We start from the raw sequence: 16,812 nt of genomic DNA, 5'->3' as shown, positions 1-16,812 counted from the left end.
ATTAGGTTATTCTTATGTTTAGCCACTTTATCATCAAATGTTCATCAGAACTGTATTTCTCAGGAGGAATTAGCTAGCCCCTGACTCCTCTCAGACAGAATCCTCAGAGATTAAACAAACAGCTTCAGGCAACATTTTCCAACCTCACCCCATCACCAAAAAAAAAAAAAAAAAAAAAAGTTGCTTCATAAAATCGTAGTAGAAGCACAGTTACCAGATATGATCCCATTATTTTTTAATCAACAATGCGAAAAGATTTTTTCCTTTCCCCCTACTCAACATGGACATCCCCCACAACATCATGTTTTTTATTGTCATTGTTCTCTAAAGAATAGAAGATTTCTACTCACATGTAATTATTCAACATTTAGTGTAAAATTGTCACAACTTGTCTACTGTGGCAAATATGTGGAAAGAAGTTATGTGAACCTTTATTAACTATATATCTTATGCTTAAGTTACTTTTAATATTCCATTATAAACATATAATTTACATAAATAACGGCAAATATAATAAGGTAAATAAATACTGTATACCCTATCATCTTCTTGAATAAATATACAATTGGTATTTAGTATGGCAATTGTAAATAATATAATACATGCCATCATCCATATATGGGCAAAAGAACTCTAGAGAGAAGGCCAAGGACTCAGCTTCTAATCCCAGCTTTGACACTAATCAGTTATATGACCTTTGACAAATCAACTGACTTTGTAGGATCTCCATTTCTTCATCTGTAATGTGTGGGGACAGAACTTAAATGGTCTCTTTCTTTAAAATGTTTGATGTTTATTTATTTTTGAGAGAGAGAGAGAGAGAGAGACAGAGTGTGAGCAGGGGAGGGGCAGAGAGAGAGAGAGAGAGAGAGGGAGACACAGGATCTTAAGCAGGCTCCAGGGTCTGAGCTGTCAGCACAGAGCCTGATATGGGGCTTGAACCCATGAATCATGAGATCATGACCTGAGCTGAAGTCACATACTTAACTGACTGAGTCACCCAGTGCCCCTAAATGGTCTCTTTAAGTCCCTTTTTATTTCCACCCAAAGATTTTAAGCTTATTGTTTTCAGGCTGATGGGTTGGTAATTAACTACCTTAAGAGCAGAGGGAGGACTTAATGGCTTTGTATAGAGGTTAAATAGCTACCAGAGATGTTTACAGTATGCTTGTGGTCTGGATAGAGATATCTACTTGGGACAACCAGGCATGCCCCTATGCATAGAATACTACCACGATGCATTATTTACTGATGTACAGAAGTAAGTTGTACAGACCATAAAAGCTGTAAAAGTTAGGATGGAGATGAGATATGAGTGAGACAAGGCTATACAATGAAATCACAAGACTTGAATTGGGCCATAAAGAGTGGGTTGGTAGGATTTGTGTAGAGGAGAATGAAGCATTATAGGAAACTTATTATAAGATTATTTCTTACCATAGGATGAATTGGAGGACAATGTTCTACAGGAGCTAGTAATGTTTTATTTACAATTCTATTAAACCAAGAACCTTATCACCTTAGCTCTTCAGTGAGATATATCCTAAGAAGCAAAGAACATAAAATAATAAAATAGAAATTTGGCCCCCGTTCTTATTCCATTAACTCTATGACACAATTAATTTTATTGAACTTTAGGCCAATATAATATTTTTCTTTGTTTTGTGGTGAAATAAACTTGTATCTTTCAGCAATTTTTGATGGAATTGACCTTTAGGTATTAATTTTGATAAAATATATAAACCAAACTACTTTCACTAGTTATTTAACTTAGAAACTTAACACAACTAAATGAAATAATGTGTATAACAACTTAGCACATTTTTTAGCACAGTTAGGTACTCAACCATTAATTGCTATTATTGTTATTATTTTTATCAGGAAATTTCTCTTATATGTATAATAAATCATTAAATATTATGGTAGTTTTTAATTGGTATCTCTAGAAGATAATAATGCATTAGTGGTATTAGTATATGTGAAATTCTATATAATCTCTTAGTATACAATTTGGTTCATATCCTGAAGGGTTTTGTACACACAGCTAAAGATTTTATGCCACCTCACAGACTATATGAGCCTGCTAAAGCAATTGAGCAAAGAAGGAGTATGATCAGATTCACATTTTAGATTTATTGCATCAGCCATAGAAAGAATGGATAGCTGAGGGGTGGAGATGGGGGGTCTGGAGACGAGACAATTATAGGAGGCTACTGCTCATGAGGAAAAATTATGCTACTTTTCTTTTGAACAATTCCATTTAACCCTCAAAACAACTCCAAGCAGTACATATGATTTCACATCATTTTAGAATTTAGAGCTGATCAGAGAAATCAAGTAAATTGCCTAGGAGAACACAGCTATAACAGTGATATACAATTGACCTTCAAATAATGTGGAGATCTAAGGCACTGCTCACCCCCTCCAAGCAGTCACAAATCCATGTATAACTTTTGACTACTGGAAAACTTAAGTATTAATAACCTACTGTTGACTGGAATCCTTATGGATACATAAATAGCTGATAATACATATTTTATATGTATTATATACTGTATTCTTAAAGGAAACTAGAAAAAAGGTTATTAAGAAAATCATAAGAGAGAAAATGTATTTATACTACTGTATTTATACTACTGTATATTTATACTCTATTTATTTAAAAAATCCATTTGTAAGTGAACCAGTGTGATTCAAATGTTGTTCAAGGGTCAACTGTAATTGGAATTAGAAGCCAGGTGTCTCATATCCAGGTTTAGACTGTTTCCATTATTTTAAGACTAGCAATTAAGTGTTAGGGTTGAGCATGATTGCTAAAGTCTGCGTGACCTGAGTAAATGAATGGCATTAAGAATAAGAACAGGTTTGGAGAGATGATAATGAGCTCAGTTTGGGGCTTGTTGAGTATGTAAGGGTCCCTGGCATATCAAGATGCAGAGGTATGGTGAGACATCCCAGGGCTAGCAAAAACAGGAAGGCTCTATCAGTCCTAGGCCTGAAGAGGTAGGGGAATGGAGTGGTTTACAAAGCCAAAAGCCCTGTAACTCTAAGAGAGATGCTCAGTCAGAGCTATGTCCTGCGTTAAGACAACACATCATCAAAATTCTGTAAAATGATGTGTGTAATATCCTCGATAAGCCTGGGAGGGAATTGGAAGATAACTCTTTTTTGTTTATTTTTATTTTTGAGAGAGAGAGAGAGAGAGAGCGCGCGCGCACACACACACACACACACACACACACACACACACACGAGTGGGGGAGGGGCAGAAGGAGACAGAGACAAAGAGAGAGGGACTATCTTAAGCAAACGGAAGAATGTCAAGAAAAAGGGAAAGAAGAAGGGAAAGAAATGGGAGTTTTTCGTGGATTATGAAATATAAATACATTTTAATAGGTATTAAATATATTTCATAAGAAACTTGTGTCTCTAGAATTTTTCTCTCTTCTCATTTGGTTCTGACTTCCCACCACTGATTATTGGAAAGACTTTTTTTCTGAGACATTTACTTTTTCCTATTTACCTATGTGTAAGGGAAGTTTTTTCTACCCCTACACATCTAACAGTATAGTTAGGGTTGATCTGATTTGACCCTCCAGCAGGAGTAAGTGTTTATGCTGGGGATCAAGGGGTGGCATCCACAAAGCAGGAAAGAGTAAAGGAGCCATTTGTTGATTAGAATCTGTTATTTGTTCTCTCATAACTTTTATCATCGTATCAAGAAAGTAGTTTTTACCCAGTATTTTGATCTATAAAGGAACAGAGAGGAAGTTAAGGATGACGTGGGCTGTGAATATGTGTGAACATGATCTATTAGTAGCTTTCTTATTATGGCATTCTGATTAAAACCTCTCATTCCAGCAAATTTTTCTCATAAAACATTTTATAAAAAATAACTGGATCCCTCCAAAGCTCTACTTTGTAAGTACCAGTATTTCTTTATAAAACATTTATTTGTTATTTGTGTCAGCTTAACCTAAATGTTTCCTCCTCTTAGACGAGTTTGTTACAATTCCAAAAGATACTTTTCTTCTTCTCTAGAACAAAATGCAACTTTAAAGCCAGGTCAGTTTTAGCCAAAAGGAGTAGAGGCTTGGCAACTGGTAACATAATAAAGGATTTATTGTTTTAATATTTTTGTTTGATGTAATGTTTTGATGTTTAATGTTATGTTTAATGTTTTAAACATTAAACATGTAAAATTTTTTCATCTACTAGAATAGACCTTATATGTGGAAAGAGAAAAGAAAAAGTTTTGTTACTATTTTGGTATAGTTCATGAGAGATGATGGAATTTATGTAGCCCGTGAGTTAAACGCAAATTCAACATATTAAAATGATTACAATTTTAAAGTTGTACTCTTTGAAAGGATACTTGTTTCCTTTTTAATATTGATGTCCATTAGACATATTATTAAAAATGGAAAGGTTTCCATTGAAAATCAGACTTACACACGTGTCCAATAACTCTTAGTAATTTTAAAGTCAAATTGTTTTTGAAAATAACTATTCAGTCTTTTTAATTTATTTAGTAAATCAAGTCCTAACTTCTCAAGGATCTGTTATAAAAATAGCAGTATCTTTGAAATGGTGCTATAAGGGGATATATATTTCAATTTTGAATGATAACCAGCTTTGTCTCTAAATATTGATGATTTTGTCACAAAAAGAAAAGTTTAATTTTCTGATGTTTCTAGGCATTCTTTAAAAAAATAATGTTTATTTGTTTTTGAAGGAGAGAGAGACAGAGCATGAGCAGGGAAGGGGCAGAGAGAGAGGGAGACACAGAATCAGAAGCAGGGTCCAGGCTCTGAGAGATGAGCACAGAGCCCACAGGAGACTTGAACTCACAAACCAAGAGGTCATGACCTAAGCTTAAGTGGGATGTTTAATGGACTGAGACACCCCGGGGGAGGCCCTCTAAGCATTCTTAACATTCCATATGTAATGAAATACTTTTGCAATCCATTTCCAGATACAGATAAATATATATAAAAAAAATTAGGGTGAAAATATGGCAAAAGTAATCTCTTGTAAATAATATGATACTGAAAATGAAAAGGTGTTAGAAAACAACCTTAGCTTTATGTTTTTCTTACCTTTACTGAAAGACACATTGGAAACATTTACAATAAAAGATCTTAAAGAAGCAATAATTTTGCATAAAAATAAACTTTAAAGGGGTTAAAAGAGCTCTTCCAAAGTCCTTAAATGTGGGGAGCACTAAAAAAATCAAAACGAAACAAAACACAAAACAAAAGAACAAAAAAAAAATGCAATTGTACTATAGAAAGCTATCCAGAGATGGGTATGAAGAGGGAGAGCTTCTCACTCAGTGAAAGTCAATAAGCTGAGCATTTACTTTCTGAAATGTAAAAGCATTGAGGGAAAAAGAAAAACCAGAGTCTGTCTCTCTCATCTCTCTCTCGCTCTCTCTCTCTCTCCTCTCTCTCTCTCTCTCTCTCTCTCTCACACACACACACACACACACACACTCACACAGACACTCTGAGGTTGCCTTTGCTCTTGCACTTCTAGGTAGAAAAGTGAAAAAAAAAAAAAACAGATGTGGCAACCTTCATCTATATAAATATAACCCATTCAAAAGTAATGAAATCACTTATCTAAAAAGCTTTTATCATTTTTGAAAGGTTTGAGGGAAATCTATCTTATCCATTTTAAATATCAAGTTTAATTAACATAAGAAACTTTTTTTGCAATTTGAAAGCTATCAAAGAATCTTTCTCTTTGCATTCATTTTTGCATACTAAATTCAGAAGTAGAAAAAAATTTGTCATTATGTCAGAGAACGTCAGCCATAAGGGAGCTGAAACATAAGTTTGGCAACACAAAGCAAAACTAGAACTTCTTTTCTGTCTAGGGGTCAGTTCACTTGCAAGTTTTTAATAGAATAAGTCCACCTCAAGCTTTACTTTCCATTTGCAGGGAGAGCAGGATGTGTTTACCCTTTAGTTTGGACTCCTTGTTATGTCAATTACAGGATTTGGGAAACTGGGCAAGTGTCTTTTTCCTGAGCAGATTTCCTCACAGGTTACAGGAGGTATACAGTTTTTACCTGAGGACCAAGTCAATGCTGACATCTGTAAGGTCAAGTGCTTTATGACCTTAATGAGTGACGTTCCAACCAAACTTAAACACGTATGTTTGCCTTGCTCAGACCATACAAAATAATTATGGAGATCCCTTCTCCACAATCCTTTTGAGGCTTAATGAACCGTATTATGGTATCTTGAAAAAGTTTGGACTTACATTGATCAGATCTAGAGTCCTTTGGGACATTTCCTTTGTGAATGGTACTATATCGCTAGGAGTTCTCAGCAGCGCCTGAGTGGCTCCACCAGTTAAGCATCCAACTCTTGATTACAGCTCAGGTCATGATCTCACAGTTCTCTGGGCTGACAGTGTGGAACCTGTTTGGGATTCTCTCTTTCCCTCTCTGTGCCCCTTCCCCGCTCCAGCTCTCTCTCTCAAAATAAACTTAAAAAAAAAAAAAGGAGTTTGTAAGAGGTGCCTGCAGGACAGGAGCAGTCACTCTGCACCTCAGTTCCCTCAGCTGGCCGTGGCAATAACTCTGGCCACCCTCTGTCCAAACCAGGCTCTACGAGCTATTTCCGACTCAGTCTGTGCTTACTTTCCCCAGAAGTAGCTTTTGCAAGTTTCACATGGCCTTCTTGGTTCTGGGCCTCTGTGATGGTTCCCTTAGATTCTACCTTGAATATCCTTCAAAGTCTTTATTATAATTGTAAACTTCCCCACTTATTCCCATACCTAGTGTTCCCGCAGGGAATCTTTTAACACTATAGACCCTGGCAAGGGGTCTGACATAAGGGAAAATAAACATCTGTTGATTGAGAAAATTGTAATTTTAAAAGTCTCCGGGTAGTCACTGAAAGGTGCAATGGAATTGCTGATTGTGAATTGTTTGTTGTTAATAGCTGATAATGAGAGGAGCTGGCTTCCAAGAATAATTCAGCTATCACTAACAGAAAAGCTAAGGCAAAGACATTGGATTCAGGTTCGGACAGGCCAGTTTAGTTATGCCAGATAATTCAAGTGAAGTCCTTAATTTAGAGAGCTTTGCTGCCATAGCAACCTAATTACAATGTAAAGTGAGTTACTCCTACCACGATTCTGTAATGTTACATTCCTTCAAGAGTCCCAAATATAATTCAGAGGAAGAAAACAAGGAAAAAAGAAAAATATACATATATTTGTGTTTTATTCTTTTACTTTCTTATTCTTCTATACAAGATCGCAGTCCAATGGGTCACTTAACACCACTCAGTGACAGCCAAAGTTCCTCTTAAAATGTAACTCAGCGTCATATAATTTCTCTGCTCGAAACCTCTCAGTGGCTTCTTATCTTACAGTAAAATGGGACAGTCATACCATGAACAACAAATCCTATGTTCAAGGTCTTGGCACATATTTTTCCTTCGTCTCAAAAGTTCTCCCTGATAGCCCAAAGCTCTCCTGCTGTTTTTCAAGACACTTTTCAAATCTTACCTATTCTAAAAGATTTACACTTCTTCCTTAAAAAAAAAAAATGCAATGCTTCCTTCCACCCTCTTATTCTTTAATCTTCCAAAACAAGCTCTCTTTTCCTGACCCTTATTACCACCTGACATTATATATTCATGTAAATGTATTCATATATATAAATATACATATATATATAACATGAATATGTATTTAAAGCCTTAAAAACTGTTTCCCACATTTAACATTTTTGAAGCCACAGCAAGGCCAGAGACCATACAGCAGCTATTCACAAGGATAAAACTTTTTAAGTTGCCTACTCCCAGCAAAATTAAGAAATAATGCAAGAAGCATGCTTCATTTGGACAATACATGGGTGAAGAGGGCCCTGAATATGCTCTACTCATTCCCCTGCCTTTTATGGTTGACAATGGAAGAGTTACTCATAGTTACATAAGGCAGCGGCTACTAATTATAGCGAAACCAAGACTGGAATCCGCTTCATTCCAGCACAGCACCGCTTCATAGCATGTTAAACCTACTGATGTACTTTTTTTCCTGAAGTTTCTTAATATAAAGTATTCCAGACCCAGCCTCTCTTCATACAGAAAAATAAGAATTAATGTGCATTTTCTTAAAGAGATCAATAAATACCGTATCTAGAAAACTTGCTGAAGATTATATGTGGTCAGATTTTTATTGTTTCTAAAATAGCGTAATAGCTACCCGCTGCCAACATTTTATGAACATTCCCTCTGGTCTAGGCACTTCAGCTCAGCGTCTCCATTCTTCACAACAAACCAGCAAAGTAGATTTTATTAGTTCCATTTTTCAAATAAGGACAATGAAATTCAGTGTGTCACAGCACATTGCCCAATTTCCCATAACCAGAAAGGGTCAGAGACAGAATTTAGACCAAGGTCATCCACGCTAGCACCCATGCTTTCTCTCTTGCCTCATGCTTCTGTATGATAACAATGGAGAACTGTAATAATCACTGCTGTCATTGAACTTATCTGCTTGTGTGAAGCTTCCCATGATCATGGAATGAGTGGGGTTCCAGGCCAACCTTTGCCACTCTAAAGAAATAAAGTGAAAGTGGCAAGATGTGTTGGAATGCATTGTTATAGAACAAACACACCCTTGTTTACATGACTCGGACCAAGAATACATCCATCCTGGCCATAGAAGGTTAGAAGAGAAGCAGCCATCTGCTTCTCTACAGTAGAAAAGAAAAGAGGGGACAAACAAAACATAAGTTGAAAATTCAACATTTGCATTTGTTTTCCCATTTTGCTGGGAACAGGCATCTTAGAAAGCTTTAGGATTATAATTAACTATTGTTCATTCTCTGGGTTTGAGATGGCATAAAAACATTTAAAAGCAAGAGAAAAGCCCATTGTAAGGGCTTAGAAAGTAAAAAGTAAGTCATTTAATTTTTCTTTCATCTGATGTTAATTTATGCAGAAGCTAATAACATATTTGTGGCTCAGAGCTGCTCCTTGTGGAGAGGATTTCTCTCTCAACCAGCGTTCCTGTGATCCCTGCCATATAGAGCCATCATTTCAGGGCGTATGACACTTTTGCCAGAGAGAGGCAATACACTGATAAGTTCACATTCTACAGACACGTTTAATTGCTACCCCCTCTGAAAACCAATGGTATTAAATGTTCTAACTCTTCTCTAGCTGCCACAAACAAAATAGCCAACAACTTGGAAGAAAGGGTGAGGATGAAATTAAATATTTGGGTGCATAGTCAGGCGGAAAGGGAAGAGTGTTGTTGAATGTTGAGGGAGATACAAGTCAGGGGAAGGAGTATTTTCATTAAAGAAATTGGCAGGATATTCTGAGCAGGGTATAATTAAATTGTTGTGTCTTTTATAATTCCATTAATTCCACTGCTGCCAAATCACCTATAGAATAGAGACACTAGTGCTTGAAGAAATGCAGAATCTTCAATTTGATGTTTTAAGTGAATTCACCATGAATAAAGTAAGCCCCATAATGACAGCTTAAAGGTCTAATTCATAAAAATGTTATTAAAGTACATTATTTATACCTGCTTTTTTGTGGACTTCTACTTTTATTCATGACTCTCTCAGTGTATGGCCATAATCACAGGCAGAGTGTAAATGGAAGTATTAATTCAATCTGAACTAAGGCAAGAATACTGTATCACCACAATAAAATTCCAGTTATATTAATTTAAAGGGCAGAATTTATTGCACAAGAGTATTCTCTTTAAAAAAAAATGAAAAGAGTGTCTTCCATCTTATGACCTCAAATATCTACTTTCATTCTGAAGTTCAATGTAAGATTGACTAATTGGCAAGAACTTTTAAATGAAATATTTATTCATCTATATTATGAAACGGAGAGATTTGGATACTGAGTTGTGATCTTATTGTGACTACAGTCTTGCTATTTGATATGGGCTAAGAAATATTTACAAGTAATCTGTATTTTAATTAATCCATATTCTGGCACAAATGTTTAGCAAATGCCAATTCAATTGTCTGGCATATGCATTTATTTAGATAACATGGAAAATACCCTGCTATGTAAAATTTCTCCTAGACAAGCTGAAAGTAATAATACTTAAGTCAAAAGTATCTTTATTCAGAATTTTAAACATGATTTGCATATTTAATATGCATAAACCTTTAGGAAAAGGCAAAGTGGAATTCAAGTGGTTTATTTCTAACTCTGGAACTATCAGAATTGGACTTGTTGACTCTCTACTTCTGACTGGATGGGCTGTAATGGCACACTGCAGACACATTTAGACAGAGTGTGAATATCTTTCTCCCTATGACACCAGCTTATCTCTAGGAGCCATGAAAAGGGGTTCTTTATAAATTATACTTCTAACACTGAAAGTGTTGTCTTTGATCTTGTAGGTAAAAAATCTCTATACCTAAGGGAATGAATTAATTCCTATATTTAATGAGAGGCAGTCATTAGTAGACAATTTCAACATTCATACTAGAACTATGCATTGGATTTCTTCAGCACAGTAACAATCTCATAATATTTCTGGATGATGAAAATCTTTGAATGCTTGGCATCTATATGTGTGAGGAGAGACAAAGGACAGATACAAAGGTGTTTCAAATATAAGGTAAATAGCACCACTAATTGAGGATAAAAATTAGTCATCTTCCAACATTAACTGAACTTAGAGCTGCCTCAAACCTAAAAACACTGAATATTCCATTTCAACAACTTCTACATGACTTTGTTATGAAATGAGTACACTCACCAGAACAATGTCCAGAGATGACCAGTTGTTAACAAGGCTGTGGCTAGGCATTTGAGGTTCCCTCCGCCCCTCAGATTAAGATTTCTCAGATCTCTGAAAAGTAACTCTTCCACGAGAAGTCCAGAGCCACCACATGCTGCTCTGTGTGGGACCCAGACTTATTGCAAACCTCTGGGTGCAGAGTGTGAGCACCCTCGTTGATACAACCACTCAGAAAGGGCAGTGGAACTTATGTCCCCAACACACTGCCAGACAGATGTCACCAGGCTCCAAATGCCTGTTGACAAGAAGCAGATGTGACAAACGGTTAAATCAAAATAGATCACATTAATGGCCTCCTGTACTACTTCTAATGAAACTAAACATCTGAAAGGAAACGAAAAAAGTATTTCTTTTAGTTTACCTGCAGTATCTTTCCCAGATATGATGTTTTAATTTCATATATTACTATCTTACTTTAGGCACCAAACAATTGCTTGGTTCAGAAAGCTCAAAGGATCTTGTTCATTATTTATAAACAGTATTAACAACCTGCAATTTTATGCATTTACTGTGAGCCAGGCACTGTGCGGAGTGCTTTGTAAACATGATCTAACTTTGAGGGGAGTACTATTATTTTACAAATGAGGAAAATAAGATTTAGTGAGATTAAATCACTTGCTCAAAGTCACAAAGCTATCTGGAGGCAGAAGTGATTTCACAGTAATCCTTCATTCAAATCTTGGTTTTTCCTTTGTATTACATTTTCCTGAAAGAAATATTTTCAATTTTCTTCTCCAGAAAAAGAAGAGGAAAAGAAGAAAGCTGAGAAGAAAGTGACTTCTGAAACAAAAAAGAAAGGTGAACAATTTAAAAACTAACACAGAAACCAATTAATATCCTTTTACGATACTACTCATAAAGCTCTTGTTTTCTAAGAAAGATATTCCCTTAATAATTTTATTGTTATTGTTGTTAGCAGTCTTGAAATTTATAAATATTCTAAATAAGGTTGAATTGATAAATTTTTAAAAAGAAAATTTATGTCTAAACACTTTTCTAAATTGTTACTGATGGAATTTTTTTCTTACTGAGGAGTGGTACTCAGTTCTCTCTCTGCAAATATAAATATGAAGTTCCTATTCAATTCATTCAGTTTAATAAAAAGTGTCTATCAAAAGGGCAACTATTGAATGTATAAGGGAAAAAAAAACCTAGTTGATTGATACACTGTATTTTGTTACTTAAAAAAAATTTTTTTAATGTTTATTTATCCTTAGAGAGAGAGAGAGAGAGAGAGAGCGAGCGTGAACACGAGCAGGAGAGAGGCAGAGAGAAAGGGGGACACAGAATCTGAAGCAGGCTCCAGGCTCTGAGCTCTGAGCTGTCAGCACAGAGCCTGATGGGGACTGGAACTCTTGAACTGCGAGATCATGACCTGAGCCTAGGCTTAACTGACTGAGCCACCCAGGCACCCCTATTACTTTTAGATGGTTGTTTTCAAATAGTGCATCTGAAGTTTCAAATGAGCTCCAGAGATTTCTGCTTCTGACATGCTTCCAGTGGCTTGATAGCCCAGAGAACTTTCAATATATTCATTTTAATGTCCTTTAGAAAAACTATTGAGGGGCGCCTGGGTGGCTCATCGGTTGAGCGTCCTACTTCGGCTCAGGTCATGATCTCACGGTCCGTGAGTTCGAGCCCCGCGTCGGGCTTCGTGCTGACAGCTCAGAGCCTGGAGCCCGCTTCAGATTCTGTGTCTCCCTCTCTCTCTGACCCTCCCCCATTCATGCTCTGTCTCTCTCTGTCTCAAAAATAAAAAAATAAACATTAAAAAAAACTATTGAATTATAGCAAAATTGATAATGGCATATAATGTTTCCATTGTCATGAGAATTTTGTTTTTGAGCTTAGCACAAATTTGCTCCCTTCCTGAGGAGGAAACACAACAGAGCTCCTTTTGTGTTAGGAAGGTTCTGGTTTGCTCATATTTGACACTACTGTGGCACGGATTTAGGATTACTCTATAGAAGATGAGTTGGATGCCATAATGGCAGTCACGTGTGCCCCAGAATACATAAGAATTAAACAGACGCCTGAAATGAGTAAAATTTTCTCATTTTACTACCAGAAAAAGAAGCTGTCAAAAAGAAAACCGACAAGGAAACTGCCGTTGATGTGAAAAAAAAAGGTATTGTACTTTGTTTCCTTAGTCAAATTATGTTCACAATGTTTGTTCATGAAAGAATTTTGGAGCGATGTAAACAAACTGCATATAGGTACTTAAATCTGTGCATGTTCAGGCTGTCAAAGTAAACATTCACTGGACGAAATTAAACATGCAAGGAAGGCTTTATTCAAGGCTGTTGCAAAAGAGGATAGAGGCCACAACTCATTCTGAACTCAATTTCACTGAAACAAAGAGCAGGAGGGTTTTTAAGAGCTGCAATGGGGTAGAGGGTTTAGGCCATATGTGTGCTAATGCGCCTGACTCAAAGCAAAAGTAGACTGGTTTCTTAATTTCGTGACTGGAGTGCAGTTTTACAGCTTGGAGCAAGGCACTCCAAGGAGTTAGATTCTTACTATCCCACAGAAACTGGGAGACTGAGGTACTATTGTTCTTGATGATTACATTTCAAAGGGATGGCTTCCTGCTCCCTGAGAAAGGTATTCTTGAGTTAGAAAACCAGGAAAGAGCCTTTTAAAAAGATTTCTATTTGAAAGGAGCAGAGAAAGAATTTACAATTACAAGTCTTCTGAAGTAATTGCTCTAAGTAAAAGGAGGGTAAGAGCCTAAGGTCAGAAAGAAGCCTGTCTAAAGTTTAGTGAGGCTGAATTCAGAGAACTTTAAGGCCATCCTGGTGAAGACATAATGAAATTGAGAAGAGCTACATAGTATAATAACACCACTTTGCAAAGCTAAGAAGCTCAGAGAGAGTAATGCAGACCATTCAGAAAGAGCGTTGTTCAACAGCTTAGATTTTTGCTTTATACTTAGTCGTGCTTTAATTCTTGTTCAAACATGAATACCAGCTTCTATTCAGGTTAAGCTTAAGTCTAGGTGAAAAAGATAGTTGTCTCACATTATGAGAGATTATGGTTTGGTGTTAAGTGTTCTCACCCCCAAATATTTCCTCCACTAGTGTCAGTGATGCTTGAAATTCCACTATTAGAGATATTCCATTCCTTTGAGTTATGAAGGAATTGTCCTCTATTAAGATGCAAATCTCCTAGGCCTGTGTGTATGGGCTAACAAACTAATTCTTCTCAGTTATTAACACTTAAAGTGAATGAGATTTCCAGACCCTTTCTGTGTAATAATAAGCTGGAAACAATGCCCTAGAAAATGGGGTGGTAGGTAAGCTTAAATGAAGGAGAGGTTGAAGGGAGAGCTTCAAGGCAGGCTATTGTGTGGAGAGAGGACTGGATAGCATCAGTGAAAACGGTTTTCTTCTAGGAAGTAGATAGCTTATCTAGAGGGGAAAAGGTGATGGTGAAGGATCCTGAAAAGGAAGGCCACCGAATGCCAAACTAGATACTAGTTAGTAACAAATAGGGGTTGCAGGAAGTCCCCAACATCATGCTGTAAGCAGGGTAAAAAAAATTGTAAAGAATTAACAGTTGCATGATTGTATGACTCATGAAATGCTCAAGAAGAGACCTCCAGGTGTTCTGTGGGTCTGAGAACTGATAGCCAAATATTTTACCTTGCATCCAAATTTTCGTTATTAAGGGCATATTATTGTAGAATCTGTTGTATTGTTGAACATTCATTGAGTTTGACTTAAAACTTTCCTTATGCCCCTGGTGAAATATGTACCTTATCATATGAGAAGGAAAAATGCAATTTTGGCTATTTGATGGCTGCTTGGGTCCATATATCTGTGACATGTTTGGGTGCTAAAGGGAAACAAGGTTCTCCTTTCTGGACCATCAGTTTTACCAGGTATTTGCAGAAGAAGTTTTGAATTGAATTGTAATCTCCAAAATATTTGTCATGTGTTTGCAAATGCAAAATCAGAAAATACTTTTGGCAAAACTCAGTGATGTGCATGGTTGTCGTTTTAGTTTGGTTTTAGTTTTTTAGGAGAAAGGCAACATGCCTTATGGACAGTGAGTGATGGGAAAATTTGATATTTCTCTGCTACTGGGAGACCTGTGTTATTAGCCCAGCAGTCATGTCAGAGTGAGGTTATGTACCACTGGCAACAGAACTGATTATGCCAATATCACTCCCCACAAGGTCAGGCTCATCCATTCACTGCCTACAAGGCCAGTGCTCATGTGCTTATCCACTGAAACAGAACTAACTGGGTGGTTGCTCAGCGTACCTGGGGAAGGCTGCTCAGCTAGCGTTGAAAAGCAAGTTTGTCCTTCTTGGAACCAGTTTCCCGTGTGTTTGTTCGTTCGTATGTTTACTGTTGATGACACAAAATACTGTTGGATCTTAAAAATTAGTTCAACTTCCTAATGAAAATATGTGCAAATTGTTTGTTTATAAGCTCTTAACCCTCCAATACACTCAAAATTGTGTGTGTGTGTGTGAGAGAGAGAGAGAGACAGAGAGAGAGAGAGAGAGAGAGAGAGAAAGAGAAAGAGAGAGGGACAGAGACACAGAGATTTATTAATGTTGGTTTATAACTCTTGTTTCTTTTAGAGTTTAATAATTCTCCAATTGTATTTTCATGTGTGAGGCAATATGGTTTAAAAGCAGCCAGTTTGAAACGTGACAATAGTAATTTCTAGAGATAACGAAAGAAATTGAAAATAATCTGAAATCTTGAAGAGCTGGGGCACATATGTCATTTCTTCCTAAAATAGTCAGAGGAATATAGCAGAGTGTCTGATGTCACTACTCTAGCCCCAAAGAGTAGAAAATTTACAAGGCATAAGATATGCCTAGATACTTATGGGATTTACCACGATATTTTATTATATTTATATTGACTTTTGTATTATTTACATTTATATAACATATAAAGTTACTTACATATTATATTGTTATTTTATTTTATTACATGTATATTTTATAATTATGTAGATGCAAATGAACCTGAGACATAAATCCTATGATAAATGAGCCTCTACTGCCTGAAACTAGTAAATCACACTTTGCAAATGATCTATGCTAGAGAAAATTGCCAGTTCACAAGTTAATAATGGTTGAAACAGGGTAATTGGTGCATCCGGGTTCATGATAATAATCTCTTATTTTGTATATGTTTCAAATTGTCCTGATACAAACAAATATGTGCCACTTATAAAACACTGTATGAAATGGCAAAAAATAGTCACCAGGATATTTTTACAATGTTATGAGGTAAGTTTCAGTCTGAACACCATGGAAAACACAATCAAGAGAGGAAATAAAAACCTTTAGAAAATATCTCCCTGTGTTTATATGACACTTCAGTGTTAGACATACAAACTACTCAAGGTAGACAAGCAGAAGGACTTCCATCCAGGAAAGTGGACACAGCACAGTTGTTGGAAGCACCTGAAGAACCCTGAAATCAAGGAGCTGTTACTAGATTACTGAGCATCAAGGCCTGTCAGTTGGTCAGGAAGTGGCTTCACTCATCAAAGCTGCCTCTTAACACCCACAGACTAGATCCTGGAAATGTTGAGGCCAGCCTAAGCAACTGGCTCACATCAAAGTGATCTGTGCCAAAATATGTCTGCTTCTCAGTCTCCTATAGGTGCATCTAACTGGTAGAATTAAATATACTGCAAGTGAGTCTGGAAGATGCAGGTTTTTGGCATTCCATGTTTTCCATCTGGAAGGAGGATTAAATGGAAGTTAAAAGAGGCCATCTAAGGTATCTATAATAAAGATACAGAAATGTTTTATAAGATAAAACTCACGTAATAAAAGAAGGTTTTTGAAGGCCTGAATTACACAAAGATGGGTCGATCAAGCAACATGATAAAAATGTGGCAGTTTAAAGTGCTCATAAGACATAGTCAAATATAGTTTGTGTTATTCTTTACCTAAACTGTAGATAAAAGACATTCTTCATCACTTTATTTCACAAAATGGTATTTTTGAAGAAATAATGTTCTTAGTGC

General features: G+C 36.3%; 1 protein-coding gene across 1 annotated transcript in view; it reads left to right on the top strand.

The window, feature by feature from the left end:
• TRDN (triadin) overlaps window positions 1-16,812 on the top strand; it is a 305,883-nt gene that overhangs the window by 108,690 nt on the left and 180,381 nt on the right. Inside the window, 3 exon segments of the mRNA XM_047860375.1 lie at window positions 5,807-5,811; window positions 11,551-11,604; window positions 12,875-12,934. Of these exon segments, the coding sequence (XP_047716331.1) occupies window positions 5,807-5,811; window positions 11,551-11,604; window positions 12,875-12,934 (119 nt within the window).

Source organism: Prionailurus viverrinus, chromosome B2 (genome assembly GCF_022837055.1).
Source record: "Prionailurus viverrinus isolate Anna chromosome B2, UM_Priviv_1.0, whole genome shotgun sequence".
NCBI lineage: Eukaryota > Metazoa > Chordata > Mammalia > Carnivora > Felidae > Prionailurus > Prionailurus viverrinus.
The sequence above is the reverse complement of the archived record's forward strand: the minus strand, read 5'-3'. Positions and strand labels throughout refer to the sequence as shown.